The sequence below is a fragment of the Delphinus delphis genome, chromosome 2 (genome assembly GCF_949987515.2).
Source record: "Delphinus delphis chromosome 2, mDelDel1.2, whole genome shotgun sequence".
In the NCBI taxonomy this organism is placed as follows: Eukaryota; Metazoa; Chordata; class Mammalia; order Artiodactyla; family Delphinidae; genus Delphinus; species Delphinus delphis.
Genome location: NC_082684.1, coordinates 71,221,536 through 71,241,318, shown reverse-complemented (window position 1 = coordinate 71,241,318; position 19,783 = coordinate 71,221,536). Strand labels below are relative to the sequence as shown.

The window sequence follows — 19,783 nt, the reverse complement described above, 5'->3', positions numbered from 1 at the left end:
TCCTTTCTGGAGGCTCTAGGGAAGAATTTATTTCCTTGCCTTTTCCAGCTTCTAGAGGCTGCCTGCTCTACTTGCCTGATGATTCCCTTTCTCTATCTTCAAAAACCAGCAATATTGGCCAGGATCCTTCTAACACTGCCATCTCTCTGGCTCTTTCTTTTAATCGTCTTATCTACTTTTAAGGACTCTTGTGATTGCTTTGGGCCCACCTGACTAACTCAGGATAGTCTCCCTATTTTAAAGTCAGTTGATGAGGAACTTTAATTGTTTCTGAACCTTAATTCCCCTATTCTCATGGATCATAACTTATTCACAGGTTCTGGGGATTAATGTTTGAACAGCTTTTTATTCATTTTTTTTTTGAAGGGCTGGTTATTCTACTTATCACAGTAACGTAATGGTAGATTGTCTAAGACTTTGGGTTCAAACTGTGCAATATTTTTTTTCTTTTTTTTGCAGTCAATAAGAAATTTACTTGTTTTTTTAAAAAAAAATCCAAATGCTGGCATTGTCCAGAAAAATTTAACAGGTTTGTTTATAATTGTTATAAAGTTGAACTGCTGAAACTTGTTCACTGAAACATTTTGACTTGCATTAATGCTTTATGTCCCCGCATTTATATTAAAAATTCACACACAAATGAAAATGGAAAAACTGCCAATACCTGATTTCTGTCCCCTATTTTTCCACCTGCAATCATATACTTAGGTACCTTTTGACCCCACGGGGGGGGGGGGGGCGGAATCTAACGTTCAGAACTACCAATAATAGGAAGATAAATTTTTTTAAACAATGAAGTTTCCCGTCGTAGTGGATTCTTAAGCACGTTCTCCACGTATGCGGCGTGCTAGCTGTATGTCTTTTGGCATAATTGTTACACGTTTGGTATGGATAGCACACAGGTTGGTGTCTTCAAAAAGGTCAACCAGATCGGCCTCACTTGCCTCCTGCAAAGCACCAATAGCTGCAGTCTGGAAGCGCAGATCTGTTTTGAAGTCCTGAGCAGTTTCCCGCACCAGACGCTGGAAGGGAAGTTTGCCAATCAGAAGTTCCGTGGACTTCTGATAACGTCTAATTTCAAGGAGTGCCACGGTGCCAGGCCTGTAACGATGAGGTTTCTTCACCCCTCCAGTAGAGGGCGCACTCTTGCGAGCGGCTTTTGTAGCCAATTGCTTCCTCGGTGCTTTACCACCGGTCGATTTGCGGGCAGTCTGCTTTGTACGAGCCCTGGTATAGGGACCTCCTTACTTACCCCCCTTCTCCTTCAGCTGGAGCTCAGCGAGCTAGAGGCGGCGCTGGCGACAGAGAGCGACAGCGGCACCGCGGCGGCAGCGAACACAGTTGAAAGATGGCTGACACCGAGTCTATCCCTCAGCACAACTTTTTCTTTCATGAGGTCTCTTGAGGCAAGTGCTGAGAAGGCAGGCTGGTCAGCTATCACAAACTCAGATCCAATATTTCCAGGCATTTAAATGGCAACAGTGGCAGGGTCTTTAGGATCACTTATCTAGCACTTCTGAGTAGCAAACCCCTTCTCAATCAACTCTCCCGACTTGAGATCCTAGTCGTCTTCTTCACTACTTTCAGAACTTGCAGCCCCTCTATATTACTCCACAAGAACCCTTTGCCTTCTCTGGCAGTCTCCATAGATTACAAATCAGACTAAATGGTACTTAAATGATTAGAAAAACTGTCTTCCTCTTTCTTGAAACCTGTGAGAGCTCTGTCATTTGAAACCCAGTGATTTGGCTGTCCACAACTTACAAAGGAATAAATAGGGATAGGACATTGGCATTCTGATTCTGTCCTGGGGAAGTCATCATCCCTCACACCTATATCCAGAATGGGTTGAACAGAATGGGTTGAATGACTTCTTCTGAAACAGCAAAAAAAAAAAAAAAAAAAAAAAAAAAACCCCACAAAAAACCAAAAACCCAAATGTAATCTGATCCATCTTTTGTTAACGGTCTTTCTTCTCTTTTTGACATATAATGTAAAGGATTTTGGGGGAAAGATTACAGATACCAGGAGGCTACTCAAAGTCATATTCAGGCTAAAATTGTCTATTTTTTTAATATCAAAGACTAATTATAGTAATTGATGCAATGCTGTGCTCTCAACTTACAATTTTCTTTTAGGAAACAGAATTATTGGCAAATACTCTAACCTCTCATGGAGTGTTAGACTAAATTATCCTTAGAAATCATTGATACAGTACATTGAGGGAGAAGGGACATTTGCTCATCTACCTTTATTAAGCCTCAGGCCTTGGAATAATGTCCCCTGCATCCTGTGAAGCAGGACAGAAGACTTGATATGCTTGACTTTTAAATTAAAGAGACTCTTTAAAAGGAGAGGGAGGGTGGGAGAGAGATGCAAGAGGGAGGAGATATGGGGGTATATGTATATGTGTAGCTGATTCACTTTGTTATAAAGCAGAAACTAACACACCATTGTAAAGCAATTAGACTCCGATAAGGATGTTAAAAAAAAAAACATCACATTTCGGAGGACTAAATAAATATACTTCTGGTTAAATGTAAAAAAAAAAAAAAAAAAAAAAAAAAGGAGAGAATATGTAATGGAAAGCAGTTAGAGTTGAGAATAGGCCATAAAGATGAGGTGTTGGCTTCTGGAAGCAACATCTAGAGACTGTCAGTACTCAGGATTTGTATATGCTTCTGTTTAGAGTTTGAGAGGCAAACGTGGCCGGCAGAAATCTTTGGTGGGACTGCTACCCAGAGCCAAAAGACAAGGTTTATTTATCGCTCTAATGTATTAAACATTAATTTTTAATATCTAAGAAATAATTATTCATTCAAAACATTTTTTTAGGTTCCTATCTTGATTCAGGCTTTGTGGCAAGTGCCTAGAGATACGAAAAGGACTGAAACGTGTTTGAAGGTTAAGAACTTTGAAGGATAAATGTAGAAATCTAAAACATCATTGTAGTGAGATGTGTTTTGATGAGTTTTAAAAAACACCAGGAGACATTTGTCACGCACATAAATGGGGATGGAGATGATCCCTCCACCCATGACTGGAGGGGTTAATTCCAAGCAAAGTAACTGACATTGGGAAAAGCCGGGGGGGGGGGTGTGCAGTACACCCGTGTGCAATGAATTATAACAATGGCTGTTACATAAGATTCACGTGGAAGTAGGGACAGTAAGTATTGAAAATGAGAAGATGGCAACTACCAGCATATAGAGGGTATTCTAAGACTTGTGACAGAGTTTTGAAATAAATCATTTGTGAATCAATTTTACAACTTGAACTTATATACGTAGTCCATGGACTGTTTGCTTTGATACTTTCTTTAAGGCAACCCAGCTTTTCAATTGTATAAACTTATTTCAAAAATCTTGTATTAGTCCCATAAATAGAAAATTAGTACCTCTTGCTGTAAATTATAAATGGGAAGTAAGGTCTCAAAACTTCTTAAAATATCATCATTAAAGGCTAATCAGACACAATTATCTGCCAAGTAGAGTCTTAGGATTGATTGTTGGTGTCATTCATGGTATTAGCTTAGGATGGTAAGAGAAACCAATATTGAGAAGATAATGAAGTCAACGTTTCATGTGATGCTTTTGAAAGGCCAGTGTTTGGGCACTTAAAAAGAAGTTCAGCATCAAAGACAGGACTAGAAGTTTAGCTCAGGGTCACAACAAGTTACAGGAGGAAGCTGACGTTCCAAGAGTGGAGGACCATAAAGTTTTGTGAAGTTATAAATAGTCATTGGGCAGATTCATCTAAGTAATCAGTATTACCTAGACTAGAAGAGACTAAGAATATTGGTTTTTCTTTTTTGCTTTCCTTCTTTTTTTTCCCCTTGTTTCCAGTTCAGAGTTAACCAAAATTATCATCCATCACCCAAGGCAGAATTGATAAGAAAGATAAATTTTTTCTTTGGGTCATACCCTTCTAATGTCACACTTCTGCTTCATGCTGATAACTTTCTTTTCTCCCTTCCTTTCTTCCTTGGTGTCCCAATTTCCATGGCTGGATTCTGTCTGACCTGGGACTGTCATCTGCCTTACCTGTATGTTGAAGTTGCCCTACATGTTCGGTTCCTACTCCCACAGATTCCTGTAGGAACTGCCTCATATCACGTTAGAAATAATGTTTGCCTGTATTACATATCTTTAAGGCCTCACTCCCTCTAATAATAAGTTAATCCTAGATGGAATAAGTATTTGAGAGTCATGGTAATATGATCATATATTAGTGTAAAAGGCATATCTTACATAAGCAAAAGCAAGAATATTTTAATGATGACTTTCTGGAGGCAGTATTTTTACTCTTCTGATCCAACCTATCATTGACATTAAATGCCAGTGAATTTCAAAACAAATGTTTTGCAAGAGGTCATGTTCTGCTCTTTCACTCTGTGGTGTCAGAGAATTTCAGCCCAATTTGATACTCATTTGAGTTGTAAGGTTTTCCTCTTTGACTAAGATAGTGGTTAGTGAGTATGCTGGATCTGCTTCTGATACCATCAACAATTTGGGACTTGCAACAAAACAATGACAATGGAAAGAACGCTTGCTAGATTGAGGAGGACAAATCAGGGGATGAATTTTCCAGGCTAAAGTCAAGATTGTCAAGTAATGTAGAAGCAGTAGTCCAGAGGGCTTACAGCACGGTACAACATGTAACACGCAACAGTATCTAATAAAACAGACAACTCTTATGCTAATAGAAGAGCTTGAGGCTGGTGGGATTAGGCCAGATAAGAGTGCAATAGTATGTGAACTCGCCTATATACTGTGTCCCTTCTATATCCCACACTATTTTAATTTTGCATTTGATTTGCCCTCATTTATAGGTTGCATTGTAAGTGTTCCAAAACTTTTCCTCTTTGGAATATCTTTACCTCACATTCTAAGATACTCTTTCCAAAGGCACAGCAAAAGTACCTTTTTTGCTATTTCCCCTGCAGCGTTTGGCCCAGTGCTTTGCACATAGACTATACCCCATAAATTATGGTAGTTGGATGATTTAAGTACTTTTCTTTGTAAAATACTAAAAAGTCTTACCCAACACGCTAAGTAGAGATATAGACGTGAGGGAATCAGTTTGACAATAGCCAAAGCCTGTAATAGACAATGCATTTTAAAAAACGTGATGCTATTGAATTTAGAATAAATTGGGAGAAATAATTCACTTTTATGGTGGATTAAGACAGTTCTACTAATGAGACATACAAATGTTGATGATGTTCTTCTAAAGTGTGATTGGATAAAAGTAATAGAGTTGGCAATAAATCAGTTTTGAACAAGGAAAAAGAGCCATAAAAATTTAGTACAGCATAAATATATCTGTTACTGAAAAAGATTAGTTCTGAGATTATGATAATATAGTCAAATTTGATTTCAGGTTTGTTTTTTTATCTCTTGTTCTGAGATTAGCCAATGAATTTAATAAAATTTTATATTTTTATAAACATATTAAAAATTTTTTATAGTTTTTATCCCAAGCAATGAAACTGCAACATGATACGAGATTAAAAATGCAGAGTCAGAGTTAAGAAAAATAATGAGAATCTCCAAAGACAGGAGACCCAGAAGCTAGTTTCCCCTCTATTATAAAGTACTGTGAGCTTTGAGGCAAACCATCTTTGGTCCAGGGGGTTTTGGATCTGTCTTCAGTAATAATGCAAAAAGATTTATTGACCTCCAAATTTATTCCAGGCAGTTTTGAGGCAGGTAGCCATTAACTTGAAATATTCTTAGCTTTAAAAGTTCCTTTCCGTATCTAGATTTTTATTATTTTACTACCTATAACTGTGGTTTATAATATTCTAACCTACTAAAGCTGTGTTTCGAAAGAAATGTGACACAGAATCACAATATATAAACCAGATCAAAGCAGTGAGTCAGGCGTAGGACTTATTCTCCATCTGTCTGATAATCCCTTCCAAACTTCCTCCTATACTAGTCTCAAAGAACTCTATGGTATAGTCAACTACAATCTAATATGAATTTGATTGACCTAGACTACACTCATCAATATTAGTTTAACAGAGAAAAAAAGAGTAAATAAAGTAGATGTAATAATATGCAAATCCTTTGCTCCAAATCTACCAATGTTTTCACTTTGACCAAATCTATTCTCATCTTCTTTTTCTGGCCTTCAAGGTAGTCCAGAATTTGGCCTTACTTTCCCTGGGTTAACTGAATTTACTACTAATCCCCAGCCCTATGCTGAAATATTAAGATCTGTTTCCTCTGCCTTAAAATGTAGGCACTGATTCCTGCTACAATACATCTGGTCAGATGAATCCATTGTTTTATGAATACCATCTCCGTTCTCTTCCTAATTCTTTTTCAGGATCAAGTATCAGTCCCTTCTTGCCTGACTTCTTCCAACTCTACTGTATTTAAAGTTTTAATAAATTAAGTACTAAATCGTATATTGCTTTGTGTTACTTGCCATTATTTCATGTATAGCTCTTTTGACTCCTGGACTATTCTCTTGATGGCCATGTATAATCAACTGAGAAAACCTCTTAATTTTTTTCTATCCTTTTAAAATAAATTTGCCTGCATAATCAAAACCCTTTAGAACGGCTAGAGTTTACATAGTGCTTGAGGTTTGCTGGTGCCTCCAGTTTTGAATAATGTTGCTTTTCAAGGGTTTTCCAACTGACCCCCAAATTGTGAAGATCATGACATGACTTAGAAGCGTCTGCTTCGGCACTGTTTACATTATCTTCTGCCTTCAATGCCGTATTCTTTATTCTTTCTGGAATATGGACTAAGACATAGGAATCCCTATGTCTATAGGGATAATCCAGTTTTCTTCACACTTTGCACACATCGTATACCACATTTTAGAGAAAATCTGGGTCTCCAAATCATGTTTGATTGAAGATAGTGTTAACATCCAAGAGAATCAGACTTGATGCACGGGTCCTAAGAATGGAAATTTCTAGTTGATGCAAATGCACTGAAATCAGCAAGAGAGAAGATGGGGACAAAGGTACCTACAAAGTTTGGAGAAGTTGGTTGAGACTTCAAGAATTGGAAGCTGGCAAGGGGCAGGCAAATGTCTAGGTCTCTAAACACTAGCAAGGTTTTAACCTCCAAAGAAGGGCTTGAGTAAAAACCAGTAATGAGGGCAGGAATTTATATATTTGGAGTAGGCAAGGGAAACAGAGATGTAGAAGGACCTGTGGGTCTAGGGGCAAAAAGAAATCCAGGACTCAGACCCAGGACCTTCAAGGCTGAGTTTATAGTGGAATAACTAATTTAAATCACCAGGAACAGTATCTTCTTTATATAGATCCTGCATAATAATCAGAGCTTCTCTGAGCATTAGTAAGCTCTTGATGATTGATGATATGTGTTTGCATTTTTAGAACCTTAAATTAAACCAGCCAATATTATTTTTAATTTTTATCATTTCTGTTATGTTTATCTTTTAGTAGGATATTTGTATTTTCATCTTAAACATAGAAAATAGCATAATTATTTTATTTATTCTCCCAAAAAGCACATTTTTTTTTCATTCTGTGTTTAGCAAATAATATGAATAATAATTTCAGCACATTTTTTATCCATGAAAGCCTAGGTACTGAATGTAATAGAATAAAATCCTATAGGCAATGGAGTGAATTTATTTATTATATATGCAAGGAACACTGATGCTAAAATAAGTCTAGAATAAGAGCTTCAGCAATAGATGTGTCCCATTTAAATTTATTAAGAAAGAGATCTTCAGGTAGTGAGCAGTGACTCTGCAGCAAATTTAAGTAATAATATTTTAATCTTCCAGTGTCTGATTTATTTTGAAAAATGTGTGACTTATTACTGAAAACACATATTATGTAGGAAATAAGTGATTTTGTAAAGCAGCATAACTTGGTTGTTTGGTTGTTTAATACTTGAATATATTTACAATGCCTACATCATTTACAAGTCACCCTCAGATATAAAAATAATAAAATTATTATACACAATATAAAAAATATTTAGAATTGTTCTTGGGAGAGCGCATACCTATACATCATGGACAATCAACAACTAAATGCCAAAGAAATTAATGTTAGATAGAAAATTCCTAAGTTGAGCTACAAATACAAATTCAAGGGACAATTTTAAATTCCTAACCTGAGACATAAGGTAAAACATTCTAAATAAATGCCTTGAATGTTGTAATGGACACAGTGGTTCTACACCTCCAGGGATGATTTAAAATGCATTCACATCTTGCTGAGATATTATCTATCATATATAAGAAATTTAAGCCAAAATACCTTACTTACCAAAAAACACCTTTTATGACAAATGTGAAACCGATGTGAAAATTCAAGGTGTCAGGAAGATTTTGCTCAGTAATGAGATAGTTTGATACCAACTATTGAAATAAATTAAAAAGATAGGAAAAGAAACTGCCTTAGGGTTTGAAGTCTGATGTTATTCAGAAAAAAATATGTAAGCTGGGCAAAACTTCTGTTAATTGTAGTACTGAGCTGAGAGTCAACATTATAATTTTAATATTATTGACAACAAAAATTACCTTTCTTGTATATTGGTTTTGACATAGATATGGTACTCAGGTTGAAAGTTTAACATGATGAAACATAGTTTTTTATTTTATATAAGAAGCAATTGTAAATATAAAGCAAAATCTTGTACAGTTACAAAAAACGGTGATGGTCCTGTGCGTAATTCTGACCCTGTTTAGGACTATCAGAGAAAAATCTGTGGACTAAACACAAGCAATGAACAAAGAAAGATTATAAACAATATGGAGAGATAGACCTTATGTTTTTATTCAATCTTCTTGATCAGATTATGGAAAGTGAATCTTTTTGTGAACTGTGTAAATGAAGAGTGTTGGCAAGGAACTGTGACGACTTGATTATAGCTCTTGGGACCTTTCTTTGTTCATTTGATAAATAAAGGTAACACATCATAAGATTGTCCTATCTAAAACGCGAGGCTGAAAAGAAAAGGCAGAAAAGAATTGACAGGGCTTGATCTGCTTCTTTTGTTGACTCTCTTACCCAATCATAAATTCCTTCGTAGAAACATATAAAGGCATTTGAAAACTGGTAAGAGCTAAAACTAAGACGTGATTATTGCTATTGACGTTAGATGGGCAATGAATGCAAAATGTCTGAGTGTCTTTAAACAACAGCGTTTAGGATCACTAGATGGCAGATGCTTGGGTTCCTTATTGTCCTCAGGAAACTAACAGTGTTTGGATCTTGTTTCAACTCATTTTTTTTTTTTTTTTTTTTTTTTTTTTTTTTGCGGTACGCGGGCCTCTCACTGTTGTGGCCTCTCCCGTTGCGGAGCACAGGCTCCGGACGCGCAGGCTCAGCGGCCATGGCTCACGGGCCCAGCCGCTCCGCGGCATGTGGGATCTTCCCGGACCGGGGCACGAACCTGTGTCCCCTGCATCGGCAGGCGGACTCTCAACCACTGCGCCACCAGGGAAGCCCCTCAACTCATATTTTCTGATGATTAATTATTAAAAGTTATGTTTGTTACTAATGCAAGATGTTAAAAATAGAAAAAACTGTGTTTAGGGAATATAGGAACTCTCTGTACTATCTTTTCCATTCTTTTTTGAATCTAAAACTTTTCTATAAAATAAAGTCTACCATAAAAAAGTGATGATAAAATGTATTTTTAATAGCAAAAGATCTGAATAGATACCTCATCAAAGAAGATACACAGGTGACAAATAAGAATATGAAAAGATGATCATCATAATTTCACATCAGGGGATTGAAAAGTAAAACAACAATGAGATGCCACTACACACTTATTAAAATGAGTAAAATCCCAAACCCTGACAATACAAATGCTGACAAGATGCAGAACAACAGACACTCTTATTTTTTACTAGTAGAATTCAAGATAGTACAGCCTCTTGGTATTTACCCGAAGGAGTTGACAACTTAGGTCTACACAAAAATCTGCAGACAAATGTTTATAGCAGCTTTATTCATAATTGCCAACATTTGGAAACATTCAATAGGTGAATGGACAAACTGTGACACCTTCATAGAGTGAAATATTCTTCAGCAATAAAAGAAATGAGCTATTAAGCCACAGAAAGATATGCAGGGACCTTAAATGCATACTGCTAAGCGAGTTTTTTTTTTAAACACTACATACTGTATGATTCTAACTATGTAGTATTCTACATAGTATTCCAGTATTCTGGAAAAAGCAAAGCTATGGAGACAGTAAAAAGATCAGCAGTTGCCAGGAGTTTATGGAGAGGGAGGGAGAAATGAAAAGCACAGGGGATTTTTAAAGCAGTGAAATTACTCTGTATGATACTATAATAGTGGATACATGTCATTATATGTAAGTCAAAACCCATAGATTATACATAAATAGTCCCAATGTAAACTATGGACTTTAATAATAATGTATCAATATTATCTCATCAAATGTAACAAATATATCACTCTAATGCAAGTAAGTGTCAGTAAGAGGGGAAACTGAAACTGTATGTGTGTAAGGGCAGGGGGTATTGGGGAACCCTGAACTGTCCAATTTTTCTATAACCCTAAACTTTCTCTAAAAAACAGTCTATTAACTTAAAAAAAGTGATGTTTATTATTAATAATTTTTCCCACTATCAGTTTCCTCTTCAAGTGTCATTGAATTCACAGTTGTACACTGAACCACTCATCTGAGAGCTATTATCAGGTCTTAAGTGGAAGCTTTGGCTGGATGTATTAAATATAACCTTAGGATATGAATGCTGCAAAAAATATTCTAAGTTATGAAGAAATATTTTTTTAATTAACAAAAGTTAAAGGAATTTTATTTCTCCCTTTTACACATCTCTCAAAATTATCAATTTCAGGGAAAAACGTAACAATGTAAATGTAGTATTTTTAGCATACTGGCTTTTAAATCATGCCTATCTTATGTGAAGGTGAAGAGATCTTTGCTATATACCTAGAAATCATACAGTATGCACTGTTGGTATTTTTATGTGTAACCATGTTGATGAAACCATTTGTACTTCTATCTAATTACAATCTTGACTCTACAAATAAGCCTAATTCCCTCTATACCTAATTAGAAATTTCATACATTAGTATGAAACTGCTTTATATGTTATAGATTATTTCAATATAAGCAGATTTTATATTTATAAGAATACATAAGAATGAAAACACCCAGCTAACAAATGCAATATACACAAATATATCTATGACATGACAATTTACTATCTTGAAAATTTTCAAAAGCTTGAAAGTGTAGTATAGAGCATGAGGTTTTTAGGAATTTAGACTAATGACTATTTGTTGAAGCTTAAGGTTTTTCAGTATAGACTTCATAGAAAAAGCAGCTGTCCAGCAAGATCCTGACATATGAACAATAATGATGCAAAATAAAGTTAAAAACAAAATAGTAGTATTAAAGTAGTAGTTACCATTCATTGTTCACTTTCCAGCGTTTCAGCTAAACACTTCACATGCATTATCTTTCTGAATTGTCCCACAATGGTAGGAAGCAGGTAATAGTCACCTTGTTCTACAGGTGAGGACATAGGCAAGATGTGAAGTTTCAGGCACAGACAAGAGATTATTTGCTCAAGACCCTATAGTTAGTAAGTGAGGGCCCCAGAGCTGGTACCCTGGAGCATCCTAACTGCTGTGTTTTCAGAGGAGGGATGAGCCATTCACCCAGAGTGCATGGGAAGAACTTATAGGAATGAGCTTACAGTTTCAATAAAGTAGATGCAAAGGACTGAGCGTGCTCCTGTTTAAGAGTAGAGATAAGAATTGTTTTGAAGGAAGCAAGTCTAACTTAAATGAGCATTAGAAGACAGTGTTAGCAACTGAAAGCTCTGACCCCTTCAACATTCCCCTTAGGCCTCTTCAGCCTAGTTAGCACGTGTGTTATATTTTCTTCTTTCTTCTTCAGCTCTTGGGAGTGTAGCAAATGAAAAGAGAGATAGACAGGATTTCTTAAAAGCCTTTCTAAACTCCTTCTCTTCCCTCATAGATTCCTTCTTTACCTCTGTCCTGAACTCTGTTCAGATCTACATTCAAATGCATTGATGCTTGTTTCTTAGATGACATCATTTCTTCTGACCTTTTTTGAATGATCTAGGAAGCGCATCCGTGCTCAAAGAATAAGAGTGTTAGAGTCACACCTTAGTAGAATAAGTTAACATTTTTTGAATTTACTAGAACTTCTGAGGTTTTTACATGAATAATTTTATTTAATTCTCTTACCTTTCATTATCCTTCTTTTACTATTTGAAGTAAATAAGGTACAGAATGGTCTATTCTCTTGCTGAAGTCACACAGCCAGTAAGTCAAACTAGGATTCAAACCTAGGTAGCTTAACTCAGTAATTCACATACTTAACAGATAAATGAAACTGCCCCATGCTAGCATTGTATTTTGTTTTTTGTTTTCCTTTTTTTTTTTTTACCTCTTCTATTCCACTTGTCTGCAAAAGCCTGCTCCATTATGCCTGCCAGTGCTGAATCAGTTAAACTAGTGTTAGCAAGTCTCCTAACTATGAATGTAGAAGAAAAATCTTAGGAGAGAACCTGCATTAGTTTTATCGATCTGCTTTTGCAGAATTGAAAACAAAAAGCCATCTTGAAGCACATCAATAGAATTATGGTTTCCCCTGTGAGAATTTACTGCATTGGTGTTCTGATTTGTTCTCTTCTAAAGAAGGAGCACAGAAAAAATTATTAGGTGCTAAAATAGGCTGGCCCTGATGAATTATTGACAGCTCCACATATCTTTCTAGTGTTTTGTTTTCCTCAAGTCATGCTATCATTACTCATCCTGCACTTTAACAAATTATAAAAGGTTTATTCAAATTTACTTTTTTTTTTTTTCTTCAAAGATTGAGGCCCTAGGACATCAAAGGAGTATACAAATTACAAATCATTAAGTGAGGTTCTGGGATTAATATATATTTTAGGGTATAGCTTTTCTTTTATTTTTCTCCTCTACCTTAAATCTATCTCTGTTCATGGGAACACTGGCTATGACTATTATATATCCTAGTTATGCATTGACAACACTGAGTCTGTAATGGTGAAACACTACTGTTTTAAGAAAGACTTTCTGTGATTAAAATTACGTATATTAATGTGTATACTTAATATACACACGTGTAATATGTGTGGATTAAACATATAATTCATATACATGTGATATGTGTATGCACAAATATACACACAGATTGACACACACACACATAAACAAGCATGTACATACACAGGCATGCAAGATTTCAGAACCTAATCTCATGCCTGCCACAAGTCAAATGTCTTTGCACAAATCTGTTTTAGTCACTTTTTTCTTGAGAAACGAGTCTTAGGAAAGGTAACAATTACAGTTTCCACATGTTGTAATCAATCAGATCATCTCTAAAATATACTGTTTTTAAAAAGATCTGAAGAAGAAATAGCCCCTATATTAAAAGCAACAATAGCAACAACAAAAATGCTGTATCCTAAGTGTTGTGCTCTATTGTGGTCGACTCTATCCAGGACATCTTGCAGTTTGTTACACTGCTTTGAGGAAGAAAAGTTAGAAGGCTTGTTTGCAGACAGCATGGTGCCTGTTAAATCACTTGGGTTCAATGATTTCCTCCTTACATGCTCATCTACACAGCTTGTCCGGCACTCACTGCTTCTTTGGGGCATTGTTTTCCTAGTTAGATTCTGGAAGTCATCATTTCTATTGGGAACAAAATATTAGGCTGAGGGACAATGCAACCACTGACTGAGGACCCCAGACATTCAACAAGAAAAGAGTGCCCCTCTTCCCATTTGATGATGCAGAATATGCCAAAGAGAAGTGAAAGGAACACTGTTGCTTGATTAGAAAGTATTGAGAGGACATGAGGTTTGGGAAGTTTTGTAACAGAATTTCTTTAAAGTTTTGGCTTTCTATATGAAATATATTTAATCCTTGATGTCAAGTCAACCACTCCATTTTAAGAATTAGAATACAATTGGAAATCTTCCATTGTTTAACATTTTCTGTATTAAAAAGAGCCTTATTGACTACAGTCAGAGACTATTTTTGAGAAGAGACTGTGAAACTACAAGTCCTTCTGAGTTGACCTTTTTGGTGAAGCAGTGATCTGATGCCACTGGCTGAGAGTAAAACGGTTATGCTTTGTGCTTTGAAAATGGGTTGTAAACGAAATGGGGTTGGTTTTATTAAATTACCTTTTCTTTTTTAACAAACACCATCTGTTTGGGCTTGGCAAGTCTCCCACAGGAAAAAGAGGAAAAAAAACAAACAAACAAAAACTAATGATATCCTGAAATACAAAAGAGAGTATAATTTTTCCTTCATAATTGACCCTTGTAATTTACTGAGGTTAGGTTTCTGGTTCAGAAACACAGCTGGTAAATTCACAGTGCTAATTTAATTATTTGTGCAAATGTTTGCACAGGTTTTTAAAAATTATTTGAAAAGCCATTTTATGTCTATAATCTTACTTAATTTTCCCAACAGAGATGAAGAACAATGACTTTAACATTCTGTCCTCCCATTTTATAGGTTAGGAAATAGAGGCAGAAATGTTGCAGCTTTTTAAAAGGTGATATGGTGAGCTAACGATAGAGCTAAGTCTCCAATGCAAATTTTCGGGCTACCAATCCCATATTATGTCCACTCCACTCCAGTCTCTAGACAAGCAAACATGACATGAGCCTCACTGGACATCATAAAGATGAGACCTTGGGTAATCTGGAGTGCAGAGTTGGAGTAAGAAGCATCAACTGCTCCACAAGTGTGGGCCGTGCATCACTTTTCCACTTCCCTCTGGGAAGGTAGGAAAGGTGAAGGGATAATGGCTAAGCAGGCTGCCTCCAAATAGAGATTTGCTGAGGCTACTTGATGGAAATAGCCTAGCCATTTTGGAATGTTTGACCAGTAGCCTGGATAATGGGAGGCACGAGAGTCAGCAAATGTAGAAATCACAGCTGCTCAGGATTTTGATGAGATGACTTCTTTCAGCATCATCAATTATTGGGGATAATCAGACTTCAACCCTGGGAGAAATGAGGCTGAAACCAAGTGAAAATAAGAGCAGACAGAACAACAGTTCAGATGAGAAGATCAGTCCATGGTGCTGTCATGATCTTGGTGACTGCTTGCTGAATGTATTATTATTTTTCTTTAACTTTGTGAGCAGCGTCGCCTAATTGTCAGTGGCTCTGCCTGAGGTGCTTAAACAACAGAGTTATTGATGAGCAGAGTTCAAAATTGCTGACATGGATGGTTTCTGTCTCTGGGTTTCAAACAGCTGATGGAGGCACGGTGAGGGCAGCCTCAGGCCAGGGGTTCTTTACTTGTGTGGGCCTACTGGAGCTCTCCTTTGCCTTGAGAATAGGACTAGAGAATTCAAAGATCCATTGGCACCCAAGCTGACATTGTACTGATTCCTAATCTCTCTAAATTAAAAATGTGACAATATTTGAAATTAAATTCTCCTTTGCCTTTCTGAGTGCTACTCCTGGAAAATTTCAAACATGACAAAGATTGAAGTCCTGGGTGACCAGGGTGTGGAGCATTCTCAGGGAAGATGCATTTTGTCTGGGTCTGCTGGACATCCTCAGCTGGCTATGGTTCTAATTCTCTAGAGCATCCGTAAAGTAATCTTTCTTTAAGTCCTTTGCTCCTCTTTCTAAATTCTTTAATGAGCAACACAGAACTCGGTAATAGTGCTTGAAATAGCTCCGGAGGAAGTAAAATGGTTTATAGGAGTGCAACCTCAACTTCAAGGACAAAAGTATATTAATTAATAGGAACGTATTTCAAAGTTCACTTCCAAAGCTTGCCATTTCATTACTGCCTTGGCCAAAGTACAAAGTGATGATGGTCTTTATTATTTAACTCCAACGGAGCTGCCATAAAGTGTTTCTGATGTTCTTCTTAAGAAAAGAAGTAGATTATCCTGCAGTTTTTTTCAATCCACTCCTTTGAAAGACAAAGTGCTACCCTTCTTTTCTGCTGTTCATTCTCTGGTCCTTTTTCTCTATCCCCCTTCTCCCTCCTTATTTTTCTCCCTCAGTCTCTTCACCCTTCCCCACTCCAGTTTCTCTCCCTTAGACCTTTCTTTTCTTCTTTATATCTTTGTGATATCCACCATGCATCATTTAGGATCGAGTAAAGGAAATGCCATGTTTTTAAATAATTACAATATGAACTGGAAAATAGAGTCACAAAAGGAAAGCACATAGAATGCAACATGTTCAGAGAAGAGAGCAATTCCCTTTAGCTTGGTAATGGGGAAAGGAAAGATCAGTAAAATTTGATGGGTAGAGGTTCTCTGAGTTGAGTCTTAAAGCATGGGTAGAATTTGGCCATGTGGTCATGTCAAGGCAAGTGAGCTGTATGAACAAAGGCACAGAGGTGGGAAAAGATTCAGTAGTTGCAGTAATTCAGTATGTTTAACTGAATATTAAATAAATGGGAAGAATGGGATATGAGGATGTATGTCAGAATTAGATAATGAATAATTTTAAATGCTACGTTGAGTAATTCAAAATTTATTAAGTAAGGGAAACAAATTTTCTTTTTTGAGAAGATCAGTTCTGTGGCACATGAAGATTAATATGGTAGTGATGTGTAGGATGGTTTGAAAGTTGACTGTTGTAATAGCTCTTGTTAGATTAACATGATCCTCTTTTCTATTTAATGGTTGTTGCATGTTGGGTCTCCTGGAAAGCACAGAGGGGTTTATTAGGGAGTGCTCTTGGGATCAACACCTGTGGAAGGAAAGGGAAGGGAGTACAGTTGAATCAAGAGAGAAGTTTCCCAAAACACCAAGGGGAGCTCTAAAGCTGTCATGGCTCTTTACAGTTAGGCCAGGCATAGAATATGGGCTGCCCTGGGAAGGGGCCATGGCCTCAGGCAAGGTGACTGGGCAGTGTAGGTAATTTCTGAAAAAGCTTGACAGCTGAGCGCTGTCTGAACAGTACTCGCCATAGCTGAAGGAATAATTAGCTGAAGGGATAAGTCCTGTTGGGAAACCTGGATGGCACATCACAGAATTTACTACAATTGACTCGTTTATCTCTTAATGTCTAAGGTTTGTCCCAACAGAATTTTGAATATTCTTTTATCAGCACACTTATCACATTCAATATTTATTACAGGCTTACTTATTCATCTTTGCAACTAGAAGGTAATCTTTGTGTGGACAAGAATTGTGTTCTTTATATCTGTGTATTCACAGCATCCGGGATTACAGGAAATAGTTGTTCAAGATATCATTTCTGAACGAAAGAATCAAAGAATTAACTGCTTCCTGGTCTGTTAAATTAAAAAGATAATTCTTTCATGATTTTTAATCTTTTTAGGGGAAGTCTTGGTTTAGTCAGGCTACTTTGAAATCTACACTGGTATCTATCATGCACTTTCTAATCTTTGAAACTGGTACTCATTTCTAAAGTTGTTAACCATTGCTGCCAATGGATATTCACTTTTGTTCTAAGATACTGCTACATATTAAAGCTAATCGAATGAATCAGCAAAGTGCAAGAAGGATCCCATGCTGGAAATTATTTGAAGACACAAATGAGGCAAGGAATGATTCCTGTACTCTTGAGTTTATGATATTCTTGATAACTCTTATAAAGTTTAATTGACTCAGGAATAACCGCAAAGCCATGTACAATGAGTACTAAGTAATGCTGAATAATTAAGGGAGAAGGAAGCATAGAAAGAAACAATAATAAAAATGAAGATAGTTTTGGGAGAAAAGATATGGCATTTGAAAACAGAGCCTCAACATTCTTTAACTCTTCTTGCAAAGAAAGATGGAGTCTGTGTCTCCTCCCCTTGAACCTGGACAGGTCTGTGACTACTTTGACCCAAGAAAGTATAGCTAAAGCAACCATTATGTGACTTCTGAGGCTAGGTCAGAAAAGTTTTTACAACTTCCACCTGGTTCTCTTGAAACACTAGCTCTACAGAGGTTCTGTTTCAGGAAACTGTGAAAACTCAGCTCTCATGCTGTCAAAGAGTCCAAACCACATGGAGAGGCCATGTTTCAGTGCTCGAGTCAACAGTCCCAACTGAGGCACATTTATGAATGATGGAGACATCTTGGAAGTTGTACCTCCAGACAGCTGTCACAGCCTCCCATCTTTTGACTCTTTCTAGCTGAGTCCCCAGAGGTTGTCAAGCAATAGGAGTTCATTCTGTTGTACTTTTCCGGATTTGTAACCTACTGATTTTGTAAGGTTAAGTAGATGACTGTTGTTTTATGCCATTAACTTTGGGGTGACTTGTGAAACAGTAAAGATAAAGGTAACAAAAGGCTTTCTGAGGAATTGTATTTTTTAAAAAGTTGTCTATTCTCATTGTGTTCTCAGACACTGTTGAAGCTGCTCTACCACTTTTGGATACGCCATACATTTTTAAATTTCTATTGTTCAGAGGAGTAGGTGATTGCAGTGGGTTGACTTGCTCAGCAAAACTTCCTCATATTAGTAGACAACAAAGGTGACAATTATTATAATTCATCATAAATGTAATGATATATTTGGAGAGTTTCCTTTGTGTCAGGTATTATGTAGGTACATTATGTAAATTATTAATTTAATTTTGATCCCTATCTTATCCCTCCAAGGTAGGAACTATTATTATATTTTATACATGAATACAATGAGGTTTAAATACCACATAAGTAATTAGCCTGAGGACTCTCATTCTTCCCATTCAGAGAGACCTGGTAAGTGAATCTAGGTTGGGTTGACAAAATCCAAACAAAATCCAAAGTCTTAACTGCAATGAAATAGGGCTTTTATCCTTGAAATAAAGTAGAAAAATATACAAGAGGAAGATAGTGTGAAATGGCTTTTGCTAGTACTGCCCCGGTATGGGAAAATAATGATTGTGTCATAATATCTTAGTAACTTTTTATACACTGATGTGAAATATGGTGCAAAAAACTCTGGCTTGATTTCTCCACAATATTTAGAGTAAAAGGAGCATCTTGAATTACTATATGTGCTGCATAAATTCAAGAAGATGATCTGAAAAGAATTCAGCCAAGCAGTGGCCCTTGAAAATAAAGATTTCTCATAAAGTAAAATGAATTATTGTACTTGCCCATTGCACTAAAACTCTAATACGACAGTAACCAGAAAGCTGAGGGAAAAATATCATTTCAAGTAGGCCGTGTTTCGTGGCTCTGAACCCACGGATTGATTTTATATGCAGGTTTAACACTCGGCAGCTGCCAAAAGGCATCAGTGCAGTAGCCCATTCAGAGAAAAACAAAATTTGAAAAGAGGACAGCCAGCAAGGACATGCTGTAAAAGGCAAAGGACAAATATGAAAAAGATCTCCTGGCCCGTGCTCTCAATCTGGACATTTACAATATTTAAAGATAGAAGAGAAGACAGAGGAAAGGCTAATATCAAATTTAAACATGAAATAGAGACCAGCAGCTCATTAAATCTTACGCATTTCCACGAGAACAGGAGCTGAAGAGAAGTAGCTGAAATTATACCATTTAAAGTGCAGATGATGTGATTCTAGGAACTAAATATATATGAGAAGTGATGAGATCCCACAATGATTTGAACAAAGCCCTGTTTTAGAGATGGCTTGAGTCTGTAGGAGGGAAGCAGTAGATGACTGAGATGATCACTTTGGATAATTTTAATGCCTTTGTCTTATGTTAAGATGTTATAAGGTTATGGTGTTTAGGTGTTCAAGAATTATGAAGTACCAGTATTGAGCGGATGCTGTGATCTTACCTTGGAATCTAACAGTGCTTTCACAATGTGAATC

The 19,783-nt window shown here is 36.6% G+C and overlaps 1 protein-coding gene across 1 annotated transcript; it reads right to left on the bottom strand.

Moving 5' to 3' along the window:
• Nucleotides 1–811: 811 nt before the first annotated feature.
• On the bottom strand, nucleotides 812–4,110 carry LOC132418056 (histone H3.3A-like). The gene is made up of 2 exons (XM_060001965.1): nucleotides 4,044–4,110; nucleotides 812–1,243 (listed from the first exon to the last, which is right to left on the bottom strand). Exons 1-2 carry the CDS (start codon nucleotides 4,108–4,110, stop codon nucleotides 819–821), a joined length of 492 nt encoding a protein of 163 aa, XP_059857948.1. The 3' UTR covers nucleotides 812–818.
• Between the last annotated feature and the right edge of the window lie 15,673 nt (nucleotides 4,111–19,783).